This window comes from Anabrus simplex, chromosome 11 (genome assembly GCF_040414725.1).
Source record: "Anabrus simplex isolate iqAnaSimp1 chromosome 11, ASM4041472v1, whole genome shotgun sequence".
Classification (NCBI taxonomy): domain Eukaryota; kingdom Metazoa; phylum Arthropoda; class Insecta; order Orthoptera; family Tettigoniidae; genus Anabrus; species Anabrus simplex.
In genome coordinates, this window is record NC_090275.1 from 84,317,519 (window position 1) to 84,344,699 (window position 27,181).

Consider the following 27,181-nt stretch of genomic DNA (forward strand, 5'->3'; position numbering starts at 1 on the left):
CGGAAATGGAGACTGGGTGGACTGTAGCGACTAACGTTCCGTTTAAAGCCTCTGTAAAAGTTTCTGGTGTTGTTCTCCTTGAAGTCATCATCCAACTGTGTCATTTGGTCTTTTGTGAATTGCCGTTTCACTTATCTGATGATATTGGCAGTTATCTTCCGTTGCTCTATGAACTTCTCTCTGTTGTCTTGTGTCTTCTGTGAGTTCCACTTTAACCAGGCCATCTGCCTCTGCATTACCGCTTCTTCACATCTAGCTGTCCACCAGGCATGCTTCTTCTGTTTTAGTAATGGCGCAGTCTCTGTTGCTACTTTCACTAGATTTTCCCTCAGTTCATCCCAATCTCTGCATTCTATTCTTTCCAATTTCTCTGTAAATTGTTTGCAAGTTGCAAGTTTTTCTAAATCAAACTTAGTAAGTTTAACTGACTTGGTATTTTTAGTGTTCCTAGGTAGAAATTTCAGCTTTAGTTTGGAGAGGTAGTGGTCGGAGTCCAAATTCGCTCCTCTTAACACTCTTACATTCTGGATATATCTATGGGCTTTCCTTGCAATGGCAACATGATCTATCTGAAATTCCCCTAAGAGGTTGTTGGGTGACGTCCAGGTCTTCTGTTTCCTTGGTAGTCTCTTAAAGGCCGTTGACTTCATTACCAGTTTGAAGGCTTTGCAGAGTCTCACTAGACGCTCCCCATTTCTATTTGTTCGTAAGTGAGCTGGGTATTCTCCCACAATGTCTCTAAATTTGCGCTCTTTCCCTAACTGTGCGTTGAAGTTCCCGAGTAGAATGACTGTATGACGCTCTGGGACTTTGCTGATGATGTCCTCTAGTTCTTCCCAAAATTTGTCACTACTTTCAGGGTTATGTTTATTGTCCTCATTGACAGGTGCGTGAACGTTTATTGCAGTGTAGATCTTGTTTGTGCTGATGATGATCGCAAAGCGATCGAAACATGTCCTGATATTATTAATGTTTTTATAAGTAGCTATATAAAACTATAAGGCTAAATAAAAAGAAAGGTATCGATTAGGTGGACCCTTTTTCATATATTGATTAGATGCAATATGAATGCGGGTTCGCGAAGAGGAATTCCCAGAACTTTCAAAGGAAGTATCAGATACCTCTAATGAAAATTATTAAGGAAGTAGGTAGGAGGTGTTTACTTTTTTTCTCAAATTAAATTTGAAATTTGTTATTAATAAAACTATGATTTCACAAAAAAAAATTTTAAGCCTGATTTAATTTTTTTGAAGGAAAAAGTGGGGGTTGTTTTGCATTTAGGGTCTATTGGATTCAGAGAAATATGGTAAATTTAAGCAAGCTGTCATGCCTTAGTATATGCCCTATTAATCTTGTCTTTCTACTTTTTAAGCTCCTACAAACAGCATTATTTTCCCCTACCATCTTATACACTTCCTTATCCTACTCATGCAACATGTTCACATCAAAAAAATTGTGGCCAAGTCCCAACACAGCTTACTCCACATTTCTTTGATGCTATTATGAGGTAGTGGCTCTAGTATTGAAACTGTAGTTCGGTAAAATGCAAACTCTTGCCATCCAGCCATGAATAGACGTAGCTCAGCTGATGCAGCCCTCACACATGGGAAACTCAGAGCGGTTAACACAATGGAGTATCAGCCAGCTGTTTTCCAGAATTTGTGGATTTTATAAAATAGGAACCTGATGATACAAACCATTATCTGCAACTGTGATCTGAGCCATTCCACTTGAACAACCCTGAGTAATCTTCACATGATCAATATTCACACCGTCTTCAGCCAAGCTTTCCAGATAACCCTCACAAAATAGATCATCACCAAGCTGAAATGAAAATACAAATGTTTTGGTATGTTACTTTAAACTTCAATGTATGGGAGAAGAACATTAATAAAATTATGCATTTTTTGTACATTTCATAAAAGACTCATTTTCAAACTGTTTTAGTATACAACATTGAACTCTTAATGTAATCACAAATCCTTTGAATTTTATTTCCTGCTCATTTTACAATAAGGACATTTTATTCTAAAACAATTCTCATACACAACAAAACAGATACTCCACAATGATTACCCAGATATACCCATCATATGACTTGAAGTGAACAAAAGAAAATCTGGAAGGTTCAGAGCAAGGAATAGTCCTTGGAGAGATTACTATTTATTCTTTGGTGCACAACTGAAAGGCTGACTGTTCCATATTAATGCGAGATAAATAGTGTTAAAGTGAATCAGTGTACGCATGTACGAAGCGTGTTCATATTAATGTGAGATAAATAGTGTTAAAGTGAATCAGTGTACGCATGTACGAAGCGTGTTCATATTAATGTGAGATAAATAGTGTTAAAGTGAATCAGTGTACGCATGTATGAAGCGTGTTTTTAAGTAAGGTCCGTTTTGTTGTAGACACTAGTAGTTCGCGCGCATATCGCAATGAGCATATGCGTCGTGTACCGGCATGCCTCAGGAACAACTGTGCTCAGTTTCAGCTTTGTAGCTAACCTGTACGGTTCTGTTCTGTGCTTTTGAAATGTTTAAGACTATCAACTCGCCTACCGCGTGTGAGGTTCGGTCAGTGATACGGTTTTTGTCAGCAAGGAACCTGCCTACTGCAGAAATTTATCGACAGATTTGCGGAGTGTACGGTGATACTGTTATGAGTGAAAGCAAAGTGCATAAGTGGATACGAACAATTCAAAGATGACCGTGACAACGTCCATGATGAGGACCGCTCTGGTCGCCCTTTTTTGATTACAGACGATTTGGTGGCTTCAGCTGAAGCAAAGATTCGAGAGAACAGGCGCTTCACAATAACAGGTCTCTCAAACGAATTTCCTGACGTGTCGAGATCAATGCTTTACAACATTGTTTCTGAACACCTAAAGTTTAGGAAACTGTGCTCCCGTTGGGTCCCAAAACTCCTAACAGAGAACCACAAAAACCAAAGATTTGAGTGTGCGATGAAGTTCTTGACTCGTTATGACGAAGAAGGTGACGGCTTCTTGAGTCAGATCGTAACTGGAGACGAAACATGGGTTTCGCATATCACGCCCGAATCGAAGCAACAGAGCATGGAATGGAGACACACACACTCGCCTCAAAAGGTGAAGGCCAAACAGACTCTGTCCCAGCACAAAATCATGGTGTTGGTTGACTTCATGCAACGAGGAACCACTATCAATGCAGAAGCACACTGCCAAACCCTGAGAAAGCTACGCGGAGTGATTCAAAACAAAAGACACAGCATGCTGACAAAGGGAATTGTCCTTCTCCATGACAATGCAAGACCTCACACTGCAGGTCAGACCCACGATTTATTGGACAGTTTTGGCTGGGAAGTTTTAGACCATCCACCCTACAGTCCTGATCTTGCGCTGAGCGATTACCATCTGTTCCTCCACCTCAAACATCACCTCAGTGGCAACCATTACAATGATGACAACGATGTTAAAACGGCAGTGAACTCTTGGTTATCAGAGCAGGCGGCAAGTTTCTATGAAGAAGGTATTTTAAAATAGGTTACGAGATATGATAAATGTTTGAACAAACTTGGCAACTATGTCGAAAAATAGAGTGAAGTATGTACTTTCTGAAAATAAATTTACTTTTTTTAAATAACTTTTTGCTGTGTACTTATTTTCAAATGGACCTTACTTAAAAAACACGCCTTGTATAATTTGTCTAGTGCGCTGCTAATATTAACCTATATTGAAGGTAATGTTATCTATATGTCTAGTTTGATAGTTATTTGGAGATCTCAATCATTACATGCAGTGTCTTGGGAAATCACATTAAGAAGTAAAATGACAACTAAAAACAATGTCTGTATTTTCTGGACTTGTAGGCCATGGCCCAGGAGCATATGATAGTCTGAATGTTTCACCAAAAACTCGGTTCAGCATTTTCAAGGGTTCTGAACAACTTTGATAGCTCCGAAGCTCACAGTGGGAAGGAGTGGTGTCATAATTCTACCTCAATAATTAATGCAGAATGTGGTCCAGGCTGCCATATACAATAGAGCTAAAGTGGAAAAAGAGAAGGTGTATATAGTTAAATAGGATACCAGAATATCCAAATAAATGGGAATTGGAATTGGAAATACAAACACGACAAACCAAAAAACCGCCAGGGGGAAACAGCACCGCCACTCACAAACAAAAAGAAAGACAAGTATTAAAAGACTTCTTCTTCTTCTTCTTCTTCTTCTTCTTCTTCTTCTTCTTCTTCTCCTCCTCCTCCTCCTCCTCCTCCTCCTCCTCCTCCTCATATATTCCTACAGCTAAGTGAACAAAAGTGTTTTAAGGAAATTCTAAAAACATATTTTTCATAGTGTCAAACTTCTATGCTTTAAGACCATCTTTAAAACAACTGTGTTTCAAATACATTGTTCTACACATGATCTGGCTAAAGATGACCTTTAAATAGGTTGAAAATAGTCCCATTAAATGTTTATTTAATAAACACTATTTAATTTGATTGAAAAGGTGGATTTAACTCACTTATTTTAAGTTAGTTCAATGGCACTATGGAGCCCGATGTTAGCTGACCTGCCTTGGTCATAATTCTACCTCTGGAGGACACGGTGGCTGAGTCAGGTCAGAAAAAACAATGGAGACCAACGCCAGGTTCCATAGTGCTTCTATCACCGGCCAAAGAACAGCCAAAGAACAGCTTCGGCGGACCAATAGGCAAGCAGTGCAACCGTAGCCTGTACTATCATTGGCCAAAGAACAGCCAATCAGCAACCGCCCCACACCATAGTGGACCACAACCTGCACTATATACTGAAGTGGAAGTATGACAATACTCCATTCCACTGCGAGCTTCAGAGCCATCGATATCATTCAAAACCCTTGAAAATGCCGAATGCAGTTTTCGGTGAAACACTGGGACCATCATAAAGCTCCTGGACCATGACCTACAAGCCCAGAAAATCCAGACATGATGTATAACAATGGCTGTGAATGCCTCAACTGCCATGTAAAAATGACAACTTCCTAGAAGAAATGAATTAGAAGAGATCCTATTACAGTTACAAAAGAAAGATGACAATTGGAGCAATGAAAGAAATTAGCTGCAAGGCATCATAATGAATATAAAGGAAAGGCTAGAAAGTAAAATTAAAAATTACAGATGAATTTAAGTGAACTCATAGTTAAAGAAGAAAAGAAACAGAAACAAGAAAGGAAAACCCAAGTAATTATAAAAGCTCATTGACACGTAAAGTGTCAACAAGAAGTTAAAAAAAAAAAAATCAAGCAAATGGAAATTAATGTTAACTAAGTTATGTACAAGCCAGATATATCAGGAAGGACTGGAAGGGACAAGTAATAATTTAAGTCAACAGGAGAACTTTGAAGAAATTTAAGTCAAAATGAAGAATTTTGAAGATAAGATGTGATGAAATATAACAGTAAGCTTCTTGGGACAGGATTATTTCATAGAAAATGACTTGACCAAGGAAAAATGATAAATTCAGGCTGCCATATACAATAGAGCTAAAGTGGAAAAAGAGAAGGGGTATATAGTTAAAATAGGATATCAGAAAATCCAAATAAATGGGAATTGGAAATACAACAACGACAAACCAAAAAATGGCCAGGGGAAAACAGCACCGCTACTCACAAACAAAAAGAAAGACAATGTGATGAATGGTATCTACATAGGTACTCGAAATGACAGAACAGTGAGAACGACAGAAAGAGAAGTTGAACTTGACTATGCTCTATCCAAAATTAAGTATTATATACTAGGATTAACAGAGGTGAGGGAAGTGGGAGAAAATATAGTGCAAAATCAAATGGTAACATCTTATACTAGCAATTACCAGCAGCTTCACTCATGTGGATTTCGTAATTTGAATCGTTCCTCAGCATTATCTGAAAATTCCTAAAGTTTAAAAACTCACCGAAAAATTGAGTTTAGTTTACCCCAGAAATTCTTTGTAAACCAATTTGTGGCATTACCTTTTGGGGCAAAGGCAACCATGAGACAAAGAACTGTACGTGTGAGAAACAGTCTTCTCTCAAGTCGAAAAAGAAATAAGTTTCTTTATTTTTCAAGGAGATTCCAATACCTATTTCCTCATCTGTAACATCTTCAGTTTTTGAGATATACAGTACATAAGTATCCCCATAAAAAGAATTCATCCCCTTGATCAGTCCTTGCCCCACCCCCATCTCAGTGTGTTTTCCTAAAACAAAAATACATGTTTCTTAATTTTTAAAGGAGATTCCAAACACCGATTTTCACGTCTGTAACATGTTCAGTTTTTAAGATATAAGTATCCTCAAAAAATAATTCAACTATTTTTCACTTCTTTTTACCACCGTTAAGTGCCTTCTCCAGAAACAAAAAGGTACATGTTCGTGTATCTTTAAAGGACTTTCCACATACCAAGTTTCTTGTCTGTAACAGGTTAAGTTCTTGACATATACTGTAGATATACCGGTATGCTTTTTAAAAATTCACCTGCTTTTCAAATTCTTCTTAGCCCCTTAAGTGGATTTTCCAAAAACAAAAAAATTACTAGTTTCATTATTTTAAAAGAAGATTCCAAATACTAGTTTTCATGACTGTATGTCTGTAACACCTTCAGTTTTTGAGATAAATGTATACTCATAAAAATAATTTAACTTCTTCTTAAGTGGACTTTCCAAAAACAAAAAATACACATTTCTTTATTTTGAAACGAAATTCAAAATACCAAATTTCACATCTGTAACAGCTTCAGTTTTTAAGATATAAGTATCCTCATAAACATAATTCAACTTCTTATTTACTTATTTTCAACCCCACACACCTTAAGTCAATTTTCCGAAACTAATATGTGTTTCTTTATTTTTAAAGGAGATTCCAATTACCAATTTTCACATCTGTAAGATCTTCAGTTTTGAGATATAAGTATCCTCATAAATAGAATTCACCCCCTTTTTCACCCCCCACCCCCTTCCTACCCATTAAGTTGCTTCCCCCTTCCCCAAAAGTGCGTGTTTCTTTATTTTTAAAAGCGACTTCAAATACCAATTTTCAAGTCTTTAACATCATTAGTTTTGAGATATAAGTATAGTCCTCTCCGTGTAAGGACGTACCCTAAGGGTGCAACCTTACCCTTTCTCCCCTGTAATATTAAGATATTGATTTATGGTTACTTTTCTTGCTGTTGGGTCTTTTTCAGTATCGGTAACCATACAGTTTAGGGACCCTACTTGCCGATACGACGTCTTACATTTACCGTTAATCTGGCACGTTGGCAACGTTCAATCACTGCTCTAGCGTGAAGTGCGTGTTGCCACCGCATCGCCGTTAAAGTCACTAGTGATACATTTGCGAGAATATTTAAAGCATACTTTCTTTTTCTGTGGGATTGTAAAACTATTTGACTAATACCAGGTAAGTAGGATTGTGGCATGTTCGGATAATGCATTTAATAACATAGTTTGTGTGAAATGATGAAAGTGCTCAAATACGTCAGTCTCATGTTTAGATCTACCGGTACATGAAATAACTCTTGCGGGACGAAATTTTGGCAGCAGAACTTATAACATTATTATTTTCAAATCCGCAGTGAACTTGAAAGCTGACCTAAATTCCGTTCACGGAGCTTGGCACATTAGTATTCCTATATGTTTCCTGATAAGCTTGAAGATATAACCAGCCTGCAGGCTGAAAATATGCCCAATAATCTCTCTCCTTACTGGTTACCGGTATTGAAGAGAGAAGGAAATATTCGCGCAAAAGAAAGGGAAGTCATTGGATGTCTGGAACTTTCGAAAATCACACTGCAAAGACTTATTAAATAAAATGCATCGTTTAACACGCCCCTCTTTTCAAGAATATGGTTATAGTACGCCTACTGTATATCAAAATAAAGACAGATAATTTAAGTGAGAAAGTGTGTTTATTTCCTTAATTCCTCATTGAGGAGATATTCATAATTATCTTGATTTATTTCATCTTATCTTTTATCATTTACTAGGGTAGGGAAACATTCATTATCGGTGTTTACATTGAGGTTAGTTTGTTATGGTTATGTCTGATGATTTTAATATGTAACCAGGCAGGTTGGCAGCAGTGATCAGCCATTACAAAAAAGAGAAAAGAAGAGCATCGGGCGGCGATATTTACTTTCTGGGGTATTTCCTTACGTGGCAATTACTATATTCTTTAAGTGGATTTTCCGAAGACAAAAAAAGAACATGTTTCTTTACTTTGAAAGAAGATTCCAAATACAAATGTTCATGTCTCTAACATCTTCAGCTTTGACATATAAATATCCTCATAAAAACAATTCAACTCCTTTTTTATCCCAGCCCGTTAAGTTGATTCCCACCCCCTCCAAAAAAATGCACGTTTCTTTATTTTTAAAGGAGATTCCAAATACAAATTTTCACGTATGTAACCTTAAGTTTTTGAGATATAAGTTTCTCCATAAAAATAATTACATTTATTCACTTCCTTTCACCCTCCCCCTTAAGTGAGTTTTCTGAGAACTAAAAATAATTGTTTCTTTGTTTATAAAGGAGCTTCCCAATACCAATTATCACGACTGTAACATCTTCAGTTTAGAGATAAATATATCCTCATAAAAAGATTTTAACTACTTTTTCACTGCCCCCAACCCCAAAGTTGATTTCTCCCCAAAAATGTGTATTTCTTTATTTTGAAAAGAGATTCCAAATACTAATTTTCACGTCTGTGATATCTTTAGTTTTTGAGATATAAGGATCCTCATACAAAGAACTCAACTCATTTTTCAATTAATTCACCTCCTTAACTGGATTTTCCAAAGACAAAAGAATACGCATTTCTTTACTTTGAAAGAAAATTCCAAATACAAATTTTCATGTCTGTAACATCTTCAGTTTTTGAGATATAAACATCCTTATGAAAAAAATTCCTTTTTTTCACTCCTACCTGCACGTTAAGTTGGTTTCTCCCCCACCCAAAAAATGCCTGTTTCTTTATTTTTAAAGGAGATTCCAAATACCAATTTTCATATCTGTGACATGTTAAGTTTTTGAGATGTACTGTAGATATGCTCATTTTCAAAAGTTCACCCCCTTTTTCAGTTCCCCTTAAGTGGATTTTCCAAAAAAAAAAAAAAAAAAAAGTTCCTGTACTTTTACAGGGAATTCCACGTAATATGTTACGCGTCTCAGATAACTTACAGATACAGTGTTTTTAAAAATTCACCCCATTTGTCACTCCTGTTCACCCCCTATTCATCGGATTATCCAAAAACAGAAAAATACATGTTTCTTTGAATATTTAATTTTCACGACCGCACTGTAATCGAAAACGACTTTCAACCTATTAGGTCATGTTACATACATTTAGTACGTGTGGAAAAGATGTTAAGTACAGAATAAAAATGGCCAACCAGACACCAGTGGGATCCGAACCCACAACCTCCCGATTTCGCGTCGGTTGCTCTACCAATTAAGCTATGGTGGCCTAGGCCATCTTTGTTCTGTTGGAAAGGATCTAAACTACAGGTCTGGTACTACTACCATCACACTGTAGAGTGCGTTTAAGTTGCCCGTTGAGGGCCAAGTCAATGAATATTGAATTTTCATGACCGCATTGTAATCGAAACCGACTTTCAACCTATTAGGTCGTGTTACGTACATTTAGTACGTGTGGGTTCGGATCCCACTGGTGTCTGGTTGGCCATTTTTGTTCTGTACTTAACATCTCTTCCACACGTACTAAATGTACATAACACGACCTAATAGGCTGAAAATTGGTTTCGATTACGTGTTTCTTTATTTTCAAAGGAGATTTCAAATGCAAATACCAATTTTCATGTCTGTAACATCTTCAGTTTTTGAGATATAAGTCTCCCCATAAAAGGTATTCAACCTCTTTTCCCCATTTTTTCACACCCCTTAATGGGATTTTCCAAAAACAAAACATATAAGTTTATTTTTAAAAGAGATTCCAAATACCAATTTTTACGTCTGTAAACTTTTAAGTTTTTGAGATATAGATATGCTCACTTTAAAAATTCACCCCCCTTTTCAGCCCCTCAGCAACAGAATATCCAAGAATCCCCCCTTAGTGAGCACCTACACCCTAATATAAATGTATCCCCAAAATTTCATTTCTTTATGTCCAGCAGTTTGGCTCGGCGATGATGAATCAGTCAGTCAGTCAGTTAGGACATATTATTTTATATATATAGATTATGTTGGACAGAAAGAAAGGACACAAAGGTGTCAGTTTTGAAGTACACATGAACTTCAAACATTGTATCCAACAATTCATAGTAGGAAACAATGAGTGGATAACAGTACTTTGAGTGAAAATCAATGCAACAATTACAATTTGATGATAACTCACCAACAGAAGCCAGCCCAGATGAAGAATTAAGTTTTTATGATGAATTGAATAAAACACTGTCTATGTAGAGAGATCAAATTGTGTTCATTTTAGGTGACTTCTGTAATAAAATAGGAATGTGAAAACGAGGAGGAAGTATTCGTGGATCCTTACGGCATAGGAACTAGGGATACCAGAGAAGAATATCTTATCCAGTTTGAGGAAGAACATAACTTTTATGTCCTCCATTGATTCTTTAACCCTTCGTCATACATTCCAACATTCTGGTTCAAATTAATTTTGCACATTTTTACTTAGATTAAGCTCAGAACTTTTATTAGTAACTATAATTGTTATTATGATTATGATTATATTCTATAAACATGAGTCTAGTGTATTATTTACAGCTTTACATAAAAGTCATCAGTGCAGAGGTGGAAAATAACATAAAAAACTGAAGTGGAGTGATGCAGCTAGGAGGAACCTGCGGTCCTCTAGTTTTCTGACCTGATGAATAATTTAGTCTAGGAGGCTCACTATCATGAAATGTTACATTCTGGTAAACACTACTGTCGTTTGCATTCCCATTTGTATGTGCAGAAGTATTTTCAGCATCACTGTTACTCAAATTATCAACACTGACCTAAGAAGCGATGTCATTGCCATGTGCCATATCTCCTCCTCCACCCTTGGCCCATTACCTTTGCGTGTCTTCTTGCTTTTGTAGCAGTCACTGGAACTTCCTCTTCTGAATCTTCAGAAACAGCATTAGATGGTCTGGGATCATTCCATGCTTTTTTACGCACAGGTCCAGTCGCTGAAGTTTCACTTGCAATGCTGGAGTTCACTACACCTTCATATTCACTTGACAGTTTTCTAAACTCTTTGTTAATTCAAATAAATAATTCATCGTCAATGTTGTCGAAATAAACGTGCATATGTATTTCTTCTGTGTTCATATTTGGCGCTTTTATATCGCAAATTCAACTGAGCCAATTTGCATTCACAGATAAACACGCCTAGTACAACACGTGCACAGCACTACTCAATGTAAACACAAGTCTTACGCTACCTTAAGCTACTTCAAGTACAACCCGAATACTTCTCTTCAAGAAATAACGTGTCATGCATATGCGTTTTTCATTTGTTTCCAATATTGCGCTTTTTACCATTTTTCTCTTCACAATTGTTTTTTACGTCAACTGTTCCGCATATTTTAAGAATCTACAAGATCCTATTAACACTGATACATACATCAATTATATTAAATTGTATTATATATATATATATATATGCGTTAGGCCCTCTAAGGAGCACGTAGAACCATTAGCTAGCATTCTTCTTCTTCTTGTTCCTCTTATCCTCCCAAAACTTCTTCATCCTCGCACTGTGAGTCTGTCGTCTTTCTTGAGTCCATGCCTCCTGGAGTTTCAAGTTTCTTGTACATTGTCTGGCTGCAAAGCTGTGCAAGTTAATTTTGTGTCTAAATGTAGCCCGTGTAGTTGTCAGTGGGTCAACGCCGACTTCTGCGAGATCTTTTTGAGTGTCAGCAAGCCACCGTACTTTATTTTGTCAGGTTCCGCTGATAATGAGGAAGATTTTCTTGGTCAGTCGCGAGTCGTCCATTCGTGCTAGATGGCCGTAGAATTGCATACGTCTTTTCCAGGCGATTGAAGTGAATCTTTCGGTCAGCAAGTACAGTTCTTCCGAGCTTTTTCGCATCCATATTCCATCTTGGAACTTTGGTCCAAATATTTTCCTAAGTATTTGCCATTTCATTTTCTCGATGCCATTGATATTGATGGTCAGTGTTGATGTTTCAATCGTGTAGAGTGCTTCAGGAAGAACTACTCTATGGTAGTGACGCAGCTTGGCTTGGATGGAAAGGGATTTCTTATTGTAGATATTCCAGGTGACTGTGTAGGCTTTACGTAATTTATTAAATTGTATTATATATATTTTCGCGACTGAAGCATTAACAGCCTTGATCATTAAGCTATTCCCCCGAGTTTCGTCGGCATTTAAAAGCACAGTGCCAAACATTGAGCAGGCCTATGTTGCGCTGATCTTCAGGAGCTAGCATCTCACTTCAATTAAACGACTTGTCTTCGACTTCTACACATTTTTGGGACTTCATGTTTATTAAATTGTGTTGTGACTTAGCGCCAGACAGTCTATGCAGGCTGGTTGACTGAACTGTTCACTTCTTCTTGTAAACATTTTGAGGCACAGTACCGGACAATGCGTGTGTTGTGCTACTCATCAAGGGCTTGCGCCGTGCTTCATATAAGTGACTGTTCTTCGTTGCGCCGACACAGATAGGTCTTATGGCGACGATGGGATAGGAAAGGCCTAGGAGTTGGAGGGAAGCGGCCGTGGCCTTAATTAAGGTACAGCCCCAGCATTTGCCTGGTGTGAAAATGGGAAACCACGGAAAACCATCTTCAGGGCTGCCGATAGTGGGATTCGAACCTACTATCTCCCGGATGCAAGCTCACAGCCGCGCGCCTCTACGCGCACGGCCAACTCGCCCGGTTGACTGTTCTTCAACTTTTCTAGTTTTTATGATTTAAAATTGCACAGTGCTAATCCTTAATGTCTTATATTGCCTCTTCAACTGCTTTTGAAAGACTTATCCTTTAATTTCTTGTTTTCCTATGCATTGGTTTTGTATTTTTAATTGGCTGTAGATGACCCAGATTGGTGGTCGAAACCAGTACCGCTTATAACCAAATAAGAATGTAACTCTACATTTCTTATTTAATTGTATTGAATAGTTTGAACCATTTTATTTCTTATTTCAATGTAATTGTAAACACAAGCTGACAGACAGCGGGTAACCATGATGATACACGGATACATAAATATCCCGTATTATTTCCATGGAGATAACAGAACGGCTTCCTTTGTGCACAAAAATTTGCTCTAGAAACTCCAGGGGTATCAATCGACCTCAATCAGGTCAAAGAACTTCAATAAATAACTTCTCAAGTAGAACAAAACATAATCCCTTGACGTTGGACCAGTTACAATAAACCATGGTGTTGAGGTCACCTCGTGGTAGACTGGAAAAGGTTAAAAACACATCCATCAGCCAAATGGACTTGGTGAACCCCAGACAGGAGAACAAAGTGACAAACTGATAACGTCAAAGACATACAAGTGATAAATGGATCAAATCTGATAATGGTAAGGAGAACACTCAAGTTTCAAACAAAAGAGAAGATAAGTCAATAGATTCTACAAACCTAAGGCTGAGGAAATAAATAGAAATAGATTTATAATTATACTACAAAGCAAAATTCAATGTCTACAATGAGTACCAGAGAACAATGTGTAAAACTTCTATGACCACTTACAGTCATAGCCTACATTATTCAAATGAAAATAGATTATGAAACAGACGGTTGACTGCCACCAAAGAGAGATGATGAAAAGATTAGTGCAAAAGTCAGAAAGGAAGCCAGAAGATTACTCTGAAATAAACAAGAGAACCAAGAAAGCAATAAGAAAAGATGGGAATACAATCTCAGCCTGATGCAAAACATTTTGCAAACTTGAGTTCGATAAAACGATTGCAAAAGGAATTGAGAAATGGCAAATATTGGAAGCTTGGTGCCGATGTCACAACCGGTAACACAATGAGGACCAGGTTTGAAATAATTAAGGCTGCCACAGATTACTACAAAAACTATATGATAGTACCTCAACAGGGAATCACCATATCTTCACAGTAAAGAAAATGAGGGGGCAGAAATACTGCAGATTCTAAACAGGGAAGTGGAACATGCCATAGCTCACCTCAAAAGTAACAAAGTCCTGGAGATGAAGGCATTACCAATGAATGCTGAAAATGTGAAAAGAACTGATTTTCAATAACAACAAACCTTTTCAATAAAACTCTTGAAACTGAAGAAATATTGGTACCTCAACAATGTCATATAAGTACCATAATTCTCATTCATAAAAAAAAGAAGAGATAGAAACAACTTAAACAACTTTTTTTAAAATTTGCTTTACGTTGCATCAACACAGAGAGATCTTATGGCGATGATGGAATAACAAAGGGCTAGAAATGGGAAGGAAGCGGCTTTGGCCTTAATTAAGGTACAGCCTGGTGTGAAAATGAGAAATCATGGAAAACTATATTCAGAGCTGCCGACAGTGGGGTTCGAATCTGGGAGGACGCAAGCTCACAGCTACATGCCCCTAACCGCATGGGTAACTCGCCTGGTACTTAAACAACTACAGGCCGATTAGTTTACTATCAACCCTGAATAACTTATTCATGAAAATCCAGACAATAGACTTGCCAAAATAATGGATGAAATCAAGCACTGGAAAAAGCACGATTCTGAACAAATTATACCACAGTGGCACACTTACAAACAATCCACCAAGTAACTGAAAACTTCAAGAATTTAACCCGCACACATACATGGTATTGATAGACTACAAGAAAGCACAGGACTCTGTGGAATACATTAGTATCCTGGATTCTATGGAAGCGATAGCTATCCACCCAAAGTTCATAAGAATGACTGGCAAGATATATACAAACTGCAGTTTAAAAGTGATGACAGAATTCAAAGGAGAAATCTTCAGAACAAAAAAAAGATGTCAGACAAGGAGACCCTGTTTTCCCAAAATTCATGTGCACCCTAAAGATGGTGGTCAGAAAACAGAATTGGAACAGAAAGAGTTGGGAGATCAATATTAATGGAAGATTGTCCATTCTCAGATTCGTGGATGAGATTGTGTTGTTTGCCAAATCCCCACAAGAATTACAACAAATGTTAAAGAAGCTGAATAAAAAGACCCAAGAAGTCTACAACTAAACCCTTCAATGACAGGAGTCATGACCAATTCCACTGGGTTTAGTTGTAGACCAGCTGTAGTTGATGGCACAACAATAGATTACTGCAAGGAATATTATATCTATTTGGGTCTGTCACCTGACAGGAAAAATGGACATGGAACTTTAATGGTGAATAAGACTTGCCTGGGGTAAATTCTGAGGCTTAAAATTAATTCTACTGGACAAAAGTCTTAACTTTCAGAGAAGGTTTGAAATCCTGGAAACGTATGGTAGTCAGACTTGGACACTAAAAGACAAATCCAGATGACACAGGTGCACCAAGGAAAATGAAGAGAAGATCACTGGGTATCTTCCTTACAGTGAGGAACAAGGAGTTAAGATGAAGGAATGGCATGGAAGATGCAGCCACCAAAGCGAGATCTCTGGAATAGAGCTGGGACAGACATGGGGCCAGGACGCATCAAGGTAGGTGGGCCTACACTGCAACAGTATGGGATCTAAGGAGAGGGAAAACAACAAAGATGATCTCAAATATTTAAGGAAGTGGCTGGTGTTCAGTGGCCAGGAAATGCCACAGACAGAATTAAGTGGAAAGAATGTATTTTTATGTTTTTAAAACTGATGATGATTGAAACAGAAATGAAGGATGAGTGAACATTTATAAGAATGAGGCTTTCTTAAGATTAAGTTAATGAATAAGGACTGATAATAATATGCGATTATTTAATACGTTAAATGTTAGAAAACAACCACAAGAGGATAATCAAACTCACAACAGAGTGTTCAGCTGAACTATCCCTACCGGATGGTAGTTTGCTGATGATGCTTGTTGTTTAAAGGCGTCTAACATCTAGGTCGTCGGCCCTAATTTGTTATAGTGAAACTGAGAGTAAGACTGTCCAAGTATTTTCGAATGGTGGTACCTACATGGCACAGGACTGCAACTTGGTAAAAAAAAAAAAAAAAAAAAAAAAAGCATCATTATTATTTATTAATTTATTTATTTCATTAAGGTCATCTATGGACCACAAATCCACCTGATCTTCTCTCTCTCAAACTTATTCCCTTTTCTTTGCACTTCTTCCAGATATTCTTAAAACTTTGACTTCTCCTTTGTCGTTCTTCAACTGAGATATTGCGAGACTTGACGAATTTCTCCGGTGTATCCCTCATTCCCTTAATTTTCTTCCTAAAGAATGTTCTTTCCTGTATATCTTCCTCTTGGATCCCCACTTCTTCCAAATCTTTGTGAATCTCCTTAACCCATACTAGGTGTTATTATTATTATTATTATTATTATTATTATTATTATTACCATCATCATTTAGTACCTACCCTGGCAATCAACGCTGTGCTGGCACCAAGTCTTGTTGCTGACACACACTGGTTTGCTCCTTTTCCACCATTGCCCTGAACAAACTTGTGTCCAATCAATGTCTCACCAGGACATGGAAGCTGCGGAGCATAGCTGGAAAAGTACAAAAGTTATTCAAATAAATTCTCGTTTTAAATGATTTACATCTGTATTTGAAAGTTAATCTTTAAACCATATCACATTTTGAGCTAAATGAGTAGTTACAGCATACTGTTGTCTCCTTGAGTGTGTTTTTCATGGATATGTTTTTGGGCTTTAGGGGGGGGGGGGGGGGAGGGGTCTATCTAGAATTAGCATCATCAATTTAGCCTAGACAGGAAACCGACACTGTGGTAACCAGGCAACCAGTGTTCATCATAATTATATCTACACTAAGTCTTCGTTATCTTCCTCCTGACGTTCTTACCGTCTGCTACGACAATGCCTTCTATATACATATATTTCTTTTTTTATAATTGGCACGTTGCACCAACACAGATGTCTTATGGTGACGATAGGATAGGAAAAGCCTAGGAGTGGGGAGGAAGTGACCGTGGCCTGAATTAAGGTACAGCCCCAGCATTTGCCTGGTGTGAAAATGGGAAACCACGGAAAAACATCTTCAGGGCTGCCGAACGTGGGGTTCGAACCCACTATCGCTCGGATGCAAGCTCACAGCTACGTGGCCCTAACCACATGGCCAACTCACCCGGTCTTCTATAGAGAGTAGGTACAAATGGTGCCATGTTTTAAATGAGTTATCACTGTTTTTGAGTTGCATTTCGTCTAGGCAGCAGAATTTCTCTCATTAGATAGGGCTATCTTGTGACATGACATAGGAATGTTATGTGCTGGATCAGCTGTCATATTGTTGGGCATAGGTTATGATGCCACATATTTCTTTGATTTATTGAAACTCTCTATCTCCGCTGTAGGTGGAGTGAAAGGATACATTATCTGTACCCCCTGCATGCCGTAGGCCTAAGAGACTACAAAGAGGGGGAACAACCAAAGAATCTGTATTCACTTGCTCATCTTCTCATGATTCTATGCTTTTCCATGTAACGGAGAAATTTACGTATATCTTTTTCAAGTACGGGTGGGTGGGGACAGATGAGGGACTGTACTGGTGGGTTTCTGTGATATCGCCTGGTGTAAGTTTTACTTTGGATGAAATGAAAGACATATTAGATAGTCAATTCAATACAATTTTGTTTACAAATGGCCAATGATAACAACGGTACAAAATGTATATCATTGAAGTGGGCAAATTTCATGTCAATAAAACCAGTAAACAACGAAATGATTTTATCTTTGTTATGTTATTGATATTATTTATTGCAAACTAACTAATCTGGCTAATCGTCAAGCGACATGTATGGCTAGCTGGATAGCCCAAGCATGTTCCAATATATGCGGTAATTTTCAAAATTCTGTACACCACGTAACTGCTATTCTAATCATTCTAAGTCGACCGTAATGATACTCTTATGCCTGGTAAAATATTCTCTATTCAATGATACATCATAGACCACAATTTACTCAGTTTTTGATGTGAAACAAATTAAGAAATTCTCACATTTTAAAACCCAAATAACTTCATCCTTAAAGGTCATAGGGCAACCGTTGTGGTATTGTCATCTCACGCTAAGCAAGAACTTTCTAATGATGCCCCCTATGAGGAGTTGGAATTGATAGTTAGATGGTCTAATCACTGATTTTTTTCAAAACTTTTGGTGCAAATGTTGGATGTTCATAGTCAGTTATTTACTAACTGCACTTATATTTGCTATAATGTTACTTATATTTGTTAGCCTGTCAATGAGATTAGAATCTTTTATATCACCCGAAGCATTCACTCTACAGTGCACCCATGTGTAGCAAGTGCTTGTAATCAAGGTTTCAAAGCACAAAGCCTCTGCAGGGAAAAGTCACATTATTGCAAATTATAATTGTGGCGTTTATCTGAGGCTTTTAATTACCTAGCAATATTGGAATATTAAGTGCATTACTCATTGTTTACCAGAAACAAACTGTGATAAACAGAATTATTTTTTAAATTCTAACTTCCCGTGCACGCAGCGCTGCGAAGCAAATTGCTATTAAATGTAAATTACTGTAGAAACCAAACCAAAAATATCTAGGCTCGTATGAAATGACAGATTCTACTATCCACCTTATGGTGGGATAAATCAGACTATCTTCCTGCTTGCTTGTAGAATATGTCTATGCTATTCACTGTGAATTAAGATTTGGGAGGAAGAACGGATACCTGATGAGTGGAATACAGGAATAATTTTCCCAATATATAAAAAGGGAAATAAATACGAATGCACTAATTATAGGGGAATTACATTACTGAATATCATCTATAAAATATTTTCAAATATACTATTACAATATCTGACTCCATATGCTGAAGAGAGATTGGATGAAGTACAGTGTGGCTTCAGGTGAAATAGGAGCACATTAGATCAAATATTCGTGGTACATCAAACGGTGGAAAAATCCTATGAGCATAATATAGATCTACATATGTTGTTTGTAGATTTTAAACAAGCATTTGACAGTATATACAAGGATAAGCTATATGAATATATGGAGACAATAGGAATACCACAGAAACTGATTAGGATGATCAGAATCACTTTAGGAGAAGTAAGGGCAAAGGTGATGGTGGATGGAAGAATTGGAAATGAGTTTGCTATTAATACAGGAGTCAGACAAGGTGATTCACTCTCAGCTACTTTGTTTAATCTGGCAATTAACCAAGTCCTTGAAAAAATAATGGATACCGGAAATATTGTATATAAATCTAAACAAATTTGTGCATATGCAGATGATGTAGTGTTAATGGCCAGGAATGATAGATATTTGAAGGAAATGTTTCTTGAAATGGAGGAAGCAGGAAAACGGATGGGATTGGAGGTGAATGACGGTAAATCCAAGTATATGCATGTCACTGTTATAGAGGGTAGAAGAAGTCAAGATAATCTGACAATAAATGGGCATAATTTTGAGAATGTACGAAGTTTTGAGTATTTGGGAACCATGTTGACAAACAATAATAGAGTAAGTGAGGAGATACATCATAGAATAATAGCTGGAAACAGGGCCTATTATGCAAATCTTACATTATTTAAATCTCGTCTATTGTCCAAACCTACAAAATTCAAAATATATAAGACCTTTATTAGACCTGTAGTGACATATGGCTCAAAAGCATGGAACCTTTTAGTTGATGATGCGAATAAATTAAGAATATTTGAAAGAAAGATTATTAGACGAATATATGGCCCAATTTAAAACCAGAATGGTTGGAGGATAAGGACGAATGCTGAAATACAGAACATATTAGACCAGGAGGATATAGTTAGATTTATTAAGGCACAGAGACTGCGAAGGCTTGGTCATGTGGAAAGAATGGAAGAAGATCGAATGCCAAGAAAAGTAGTTAAATCCCGAGTAGATAAAAGACGGCGACAAGGAAGGCCCCGTAATAGATGGAGCGATGAAGTTGAAGCCGACCTGAGGGCAATGAACATCTGCCCATGGAGAGCAGCCGCTCAGGATCGAAGTAGATGGTGGACTATCGTAGAAGAGGCCAAGGCTCACATAGGGCTGTAGCGCCGGATAAGTAAGTAAGTAAGTAAGTACGTAAGTAAGTATTCACTGTGAATGGAAGATCAAACAACCTCCTGAGTCATCCCGTTGACTGAGAAATCACAGCGTGTTACTGTTTTCGATGTACTGCATGATGTAAGAAGCATAATCTTTTCAAGAGGCTTGTAAGACATGTCTTGTCTGGAAGACACAAGAAGTTCTTGAGACATACACTCTGATTTCCCATGGGCATGCATCCCAAAATAAAATTAGCATATTATTAGATAGGAATGTTCATATCTTCACCACCACCTATTAGTTTTCAAGGCATTGTAGAAAAAAATAATTTTCTTATGATAGAAACTTATAAGTTATAGCTTAGTGTCAATACATGCTGTAAGAATTCTCCACAGGTGTGAACATAATGCAAGCTCTTAGCCATGCTCCACTGAGGTAAAGGATGTTAAGTAAAATATAGGGCCGATGACCTTCGATGTTAGGCCCCTTTAAACAACAAGCATCATCATCATCACAAGTAAAATATTAAATAAAGAAGACTGCCCCTCCAGAAGGTTCCAGAATTCTTTCCGTTAATGTTCCACTGCTGTGATATAGAAATTTTTTTTTTTTTTTTTTAGAAGTTGGTTTACGTCGCACCGACACAGATAGATCTTATGGTGATGATGGGACAGGAAAGGACTAGGAGTGGGAAGGAAGCAGCCATGGCCTTAAGGTACAGCCCCAGCATTTGCCAGGTGTGAAAATGAGAAACCACGGAAAACCATCTTCAGGGCTGCCAACAGTGGGGTTCGAACTATCTCCTGAATACTGGTTACTGGTTGCACTTAAGCGATTGCAGCTATCGAGCTTGGAGATATAGGATTTAGCATAGTAGCTTTCGGCATAGTTAGCCTGGATACATCTTCAAATTCTGCCATGAATTACTGACTGAGCTGAGTATCTGAAACAAGTAGAAAAACATTTTGGACTCTGTCCATGTATTTTGTGTTTTGCCACTGATGGAGTAGGAGCGGGAGGAGAGAATTTCTTTTTAATACATGATGAAACCACTCAAAAACAATCATAAATAATAATATAATGTAATAATATTTCCCACATGTTATAAACAAAAGCATACTACATACAAAATATACACTGAGTGGCCAAAAGTCATGGGAAGGGGTGTCCCATTAGAAAATGTGCCGTGTATGACCCCTGAGCATTGCGGATAGCTGCGGTGTAGCTGAGCAGTCTGTCACAGACACCAGTGTCGTGAAGATGGCAACAGGTTCTGAGTTAACCAGTTTTGAACATGGGAGGATCATCAGCGCATTGCAGAGATTACACGCGAATTCGGGTATCCGAGGTCAATAGTGTTGAGGACGGATCTTCAATATCGCAAGAAGATTGTTACCACCTGTGTAAAACCACTGCACGGGAAGACCACAGGTGTTTAATGAACGAACATCATGTCTCCTCCGCAGAACTATACTGGGCGCTCGACAGGCTACTGAGAGTCAGATTACTGCCCAGTTGAATGTTGGAAGTCAGGAACCCATTTCTACCAGGACTGTAAGGAGGCAACTGCACCGCATAGTCTTCACCAGCCAACGAACAACTCATGCCCCATTGCTGACGTCTCGACACAGAGCTCAACAACGTACGTGGACCTGCGAACATTGGCAATGGACCATGAAACAGTGGCGACGTGTGGTATGGTCCGATGAATCCCGGTTTCAGTTGTTCCAGGTGGCAGATTCCCTGTCTGTTGCTTTCCTAGCCTTCTCTCAAATGAGTGCAAATAAATTAGAAATTTATTGGTCATCTCCCTTGGTAAGTTTTTCCAATCTCTAACTCCCCTTCCTATAAACGAATATTTGCCCCAATTTGTCTTCTTGAATTCTAACTTCATTTTCATACTGTGATCTTTCCTACTTATAAAGACACCACTCAAACTTATTCTATACAGATATCCCATGAGTGTACACACATGGCACATGAAAGGAAATAATTCAATATTCATTCTATCAAAGGGAAGTCTTACAGCGTTTTTTTCATGCACATTTCGTGTATCGCTGCACCTGCTTAGAGGAAGCGCAGTGCAGTCAAAGCAACACTAGTACTGCCTGGCGCCAACACCTATTAAATACGAAAAAGGACTCACTTCATATGCTGTGCTGTAACTATTAGTTCTTCAGTCTCTCGAAGGTAATTTGTTGTGAAATACAATTGACAAAACACCTGAAAAAGTAAAATTGTATTTTTAAGTTTAAAGTGTAGTGAGAAGCTCTAGTTCAGTTTCAAAATGGTTGGTTTGTTGTTTAATGTTCATGTTCAATTGTTTTGTATTGTGCGAAGTGGTCACATCACAATAGTTTGCTCACTTTTCTTTTGCAGACTGTGCTATTTCTCTTCGATTTCCTTCAAGTAATTGAGATTATTTCTATTTGAAACTCTGTTCATAACCTTTAATATATTGTTGATAAAGTTGGAATACTGTTGCCAGCCTCCTACATCACAACGAAAAACTTAACATCGTATGGCACCTCTTACAAAATCAGGTAAGTTTTATTGTCCAGCACATATTTTCATACAATAAAATTTTTTTTTTAAATAGCAGTTTTGACGTTTCTTTCACCGTTTGTAAGATAATAATTCCCAGTTATGTAGGCTATGTGTCATGCCAAAATGTTAACGGATTCCCTCGAGAACCGTGATTTAATGAAAAATGGCAGCAATAGTAAATACGGTATCAAAGGTTGCTGGTTCTGTTTTTTCACGTTAGAAACTGCTCGACTGTTGGAGCTTATAGCTAATACATGTGGATAACAGGGCGCATGAGAGTGAGGCGTACGCTCCAGGAAGCTGCATGTCAGCAAAGTTGTGTCCAGGCGGGAGGTGGCTCTTGTTCTGGTCTGGGTGGTGTTCTCAGGGTCGCAATTAGGCTCTATTGTCTGGCTGCAGGGAGCCCGGACAGGTACATGTTATCTGCAACCCTTTTTGGCCCTAGAATGCCCTGATGGAGATGCCATGTTTCAACAAGACAATGAGCCATGTCACCGCTATGTGGTGGCACACAGGTGATTGGAGTAGCACTCCACTGAAGTTACGACCATGGATTGGCCCTCCAGATCCCCCGATCTTAATCCATTTGAACATTTATGGGATGCTGTCGATCCTGGTGTATGCTCTATGAACCCCGCACCAACTACACAAGACCAGTTGTGGGTAGCAGTGCAAGGTGCATGGGTCCAGATTCCTCCAGAATGATTCCAACACCTTGTAGAGTCGATGCCTCGCTCGTTATTAACATCACATGACTTTTGTGCCACTCACGGTATGTTCTTCAAGATTTTCGAGGTGTGTATTTTCAGGTGTTATGGACCAGAATAATTCTTATTCTCCATTATTGCTTCCTAAAGCCAGCTAACTTCATTCTTGTATGGTAAAACCTTGACTGATTTAAAGAGCAAGTAACACAAGTTGTTACTTGATGCAAGAATGGGAAAAGAGTTAACGTATATGTTGACAAAAATTATACTTTGTTGATCGCAGTGCAATTCACTAAAATTCACTCAACTATATCAAGTCCAAAAAGAAGTTCAGATTTCATCTGACAGACACGTATATATTCCGGACGGCCTGGAAAAATTCACATGGTTGGCAAACCTAGAAACAAGATGCTATCAACTTCAGGTAATTCAATTGACAAGGGAATTGCTAGACCAGGCCAGCTGCAGTGAAACTCTGTAGGATGCTAGACATCAGAACATTGCTGCACACCTGCCATTGTTATAAGCTGTAAACAACAGGACAAAATAAGTAATTCTGAATAGGAATCGTTCAGCTTCCTCGTTTCTGCTAATAAAAGACCAATTAATAGCATACATGTTTATACATACACTCGTGTGTATTTGAATTAGAGACGCCTGGCTATTGGCATGTAGCACCCACTTTTGTCTTGATGATGGCAGCAATGTGGCATGGCATGTGCTCTACAAGACATCAGAAGCAGGGTACTGATCCATGATCACTGTACAACCTCTCATAATCCACAAAGACTGATCAGAGCAGGGTTCAGGGCACCACATCCCTTTCGATTGTATCCCCAAGCATCTTCATATTCGTGGTCCAGCTCCATGGCTAAAGGTTAGTGTGCTGACCTTTGGTCACAGGGGTCCCAGGTTTGATTCCCGGCAGGGTCGAGAATTTTAACCATCATTGGTTCATATTGCTGGCACGGGGGCTGGGTGTATGTGTCGTCTTTCATCATCATTTCAAGTAATTGACTGCCATCTTCCCAGTCTCTAGCTCATAAAGACTTAGAAGTTGGACATGAGTTAATGCCAATATAAACATTAGATACCATAACTGTTCAATTTTCCCATCCTTATCATGTATCGGAATCTATTTTTAACAGTAGTCATCCTCCTTCCTATATTCTCCACTGATGAATGGGCACCCAACTTTTTAAAATTTATATTATGTTTATTTTTACGTGTGCTATACCCATGTGCATTTATCTAGTAATTTGTTGCCCTCAATCTATTTCCTATACATATATATTTCACTTTTGTAAGCTTCACTACCTAAGCATTTAAGTTTACAATCTTTACAGTACAGTATATTTTGTGGAAGGTACTTATACCATATCTATTGAGGCTTTAGAATTTGTATATTAACATTTAAAAAATGGATTATTAACAATGAGTACCACAAAGTAATTTAATTAGCTACTACATCTTACCAGCATGAAATGGTTACCGGTATACTACACCATCAGATATCCTCAATTTATAGTGTAAATCTAGATTCAATACAGACCAAAATGAAGTTCTTAACTTTAAATATACTACACCATGGTATGGTACTTATTGTGAACAGGTACAAGACTGCAGCTGTCAGCATATTAAATCTCTGGAATATAATTACCAGTATGTTTATTTTCTCTGGTAATGAATAATAATACAACAAAGTATTTGCAATATTTGTCAAATATCTTTCAGGGAAGAACGGGTAACCCCACTGTCATATCTCTATACCACGCTCGACCAATTGTCGACAGGGAATCCTCGGAAATTCTTTGTGTAATGGTAAACAATACTGTACGATACCCTTCTTGTTTTGTAGATGACATAACGCATACAATAACAATACCTGCTGCACCAGATCTTCTCCCTGTGAAAAGGAGCAATAAAATAACACCAACTGTATTCCCTCCCTGTCATAAGAGGCGACTAAAAGAGGCCCCACGGACTCTAACTTTAGGAGCATGGGTTGGCGACCACAGCGCCTTTAGCCGAGTCCTGGCATTGCTTCCACATACTTGTGCCTGGCTCTTTACTTTCATCTATCCTGCCTGACCTACCTTGGTCACTCTTGTTGTTTTCCGACCCCGACGGTATTAAAACATTCGAGGTCTAGGGAGTCTTTACACCCTTTGTGGGCCTGGTCTTTCTTTGGCCGATATCTTCATTTTTCGAAGGGTCAGACCCCATTAATTTTTTCCCTCTGATTAGTGCTCCTAGAGGTTGGTTGTCTAGTTGTACTTTCCCTTAACTACAATCACTATCACTACCACCACCCTACTACTACATCCGATCTTGAACAAGAATAAGTTTACAAATTCTAAAAGCTAAAGAGGATATGGGCTAGGTCCTACCTACGTTGATGCCAATGCAGTCATATAGACCCTACCGAACATATTGGCCTAATTACGGTAGACTACTGTAAGATTACCGTACCTGCGCAATTAAACTGAAAAAATCTAACGACTCTGATGTTAACACTGAACTACTTTTAACATTTCAGTACGGCACCTATTTATGTAGTTTAGCTGCTTCCCAAGTTATGGGTTGCCTTTATGACAAAGCATACCACGGAAGTCTTTGAGACCGCGCTACCCAACTTTTGAAGAACCGAATTCCTTTAACCCACTTATTACCTTTGCTTTAACCTCTTAAGACATGGTTTTAAATAACTGCTGCGGTACGGTACCTCCAATGTTCACACAAGTATACCTAATTTATTCAGGAAAATTGCTGCGTACATTTATTAATTTCTGACACTTTAACTATAATTACCAAGAGAGATCGATCATACACGATCCTATTACCACCACAGCTACTCGCTGAGGTACTAGGGTTGAAATTGCACCGCTTCGTAACAGTCCCTTTGAATTCATGACGACGCAAAAAAAAAAAAAAAAAAACTAACGAGAAGACCTTAATTAACTATTGTATCTTCTGTCGTAATGAACCACGACTGACAGCGTATCTCTTAAGTGAAGCACAAGCTGAGATAAATGATTATTTACATAATAGCTTTTCAAGGTTAAGATAAGCGAAGACGTTGACAGCCAACGTCCTTGGCGGAGGACGGTAGCATCCGACATCCGAGCCACGCGTTCTCCTCCACTTCGCGTTTTAAGCCTCTCGTAAAATGTAGCTGATTTAAACACTTCACTGGTTGTGTTATACATAACGAAAATATGCGGCTCATAGTTTTTAATCGTACGGTAATTAGGTCTATGCACAATCAAGTCAATATCGAGTTGGCGTGATTGCCATCTCTTTCCCTGTCCCCTCCCTTCCTGCTCCGAACGTAGTCGCGTTATCAAGAAAAGCGATTGTCAAAGATATGGAAATACGTCACACGCAACCGCAACCAGGTGAATAAACGACGTTTCCATTCTGCATCATCGTATAATTGAAGATAATGTGATGTTCATAAATTATAACAAACTTCCCCGTTTCTATGTAGGATGATATTACAATCACAAACCTACACAAATTTATTTTGCTTATTTTTTTTTTTTTCCACCAGGCCTACACTTCCTACCTAAAATTTTCCTACAAACATCAGCGCTCAATATCAAACCAACAAGGCAACAAGCACCTCATTGCGAACACATTGCCAACATTTCCGACAGCAAAACAATAACTTGAAATACGGCAATTTGCGGTATACAGCTTCCTGTCAGTGACTAGGAGGCCAGCGCTCCAGTGGAATTACGGTAAAACTTTACAATTACAGTCACCGCCGTCTCAATCTCTATAGAGTGACGCATCAAGTCGGCCG

The 27,181-nt window shown here is 38.2% G+C and overlaps 1 protein-coding gene across 1 annotated transcript in view; it reads right to left on the bottom strand.

Annotated features, from left to right (window-relative positions):
* The window catches only part of LOC136883516 (ribokinase), a 97,010-nt gene extending 70,643 nt beyond the window's left edge, over window positions 1–26,367 (bottom strand). The window contains exons 1-3 of the mRNA XM_067155880.2: window positions 26,185–26,367; window positions 16,480–16,612; window positions 1,698–1,824 (exon numbers count right to left, since the gene is read on the bottom strand). Of these exons, the coding sequence (XP_067011981.2) occupies window positions 1,698–1,824; window positions 16,480–16,612; window positions 26,185–26,285 (361 nt within the window). The 5' untranslated portion in view covers window positions 26,286–26,367. The remainder of the gene's footprint in view (window positions 1–1,697; window positions 1,825–16,479; window positions 16,613–26,184) is intronic.
* Between the last annotated feature and the right edge of the window lie 814 nt (window positions 26,368–27,181).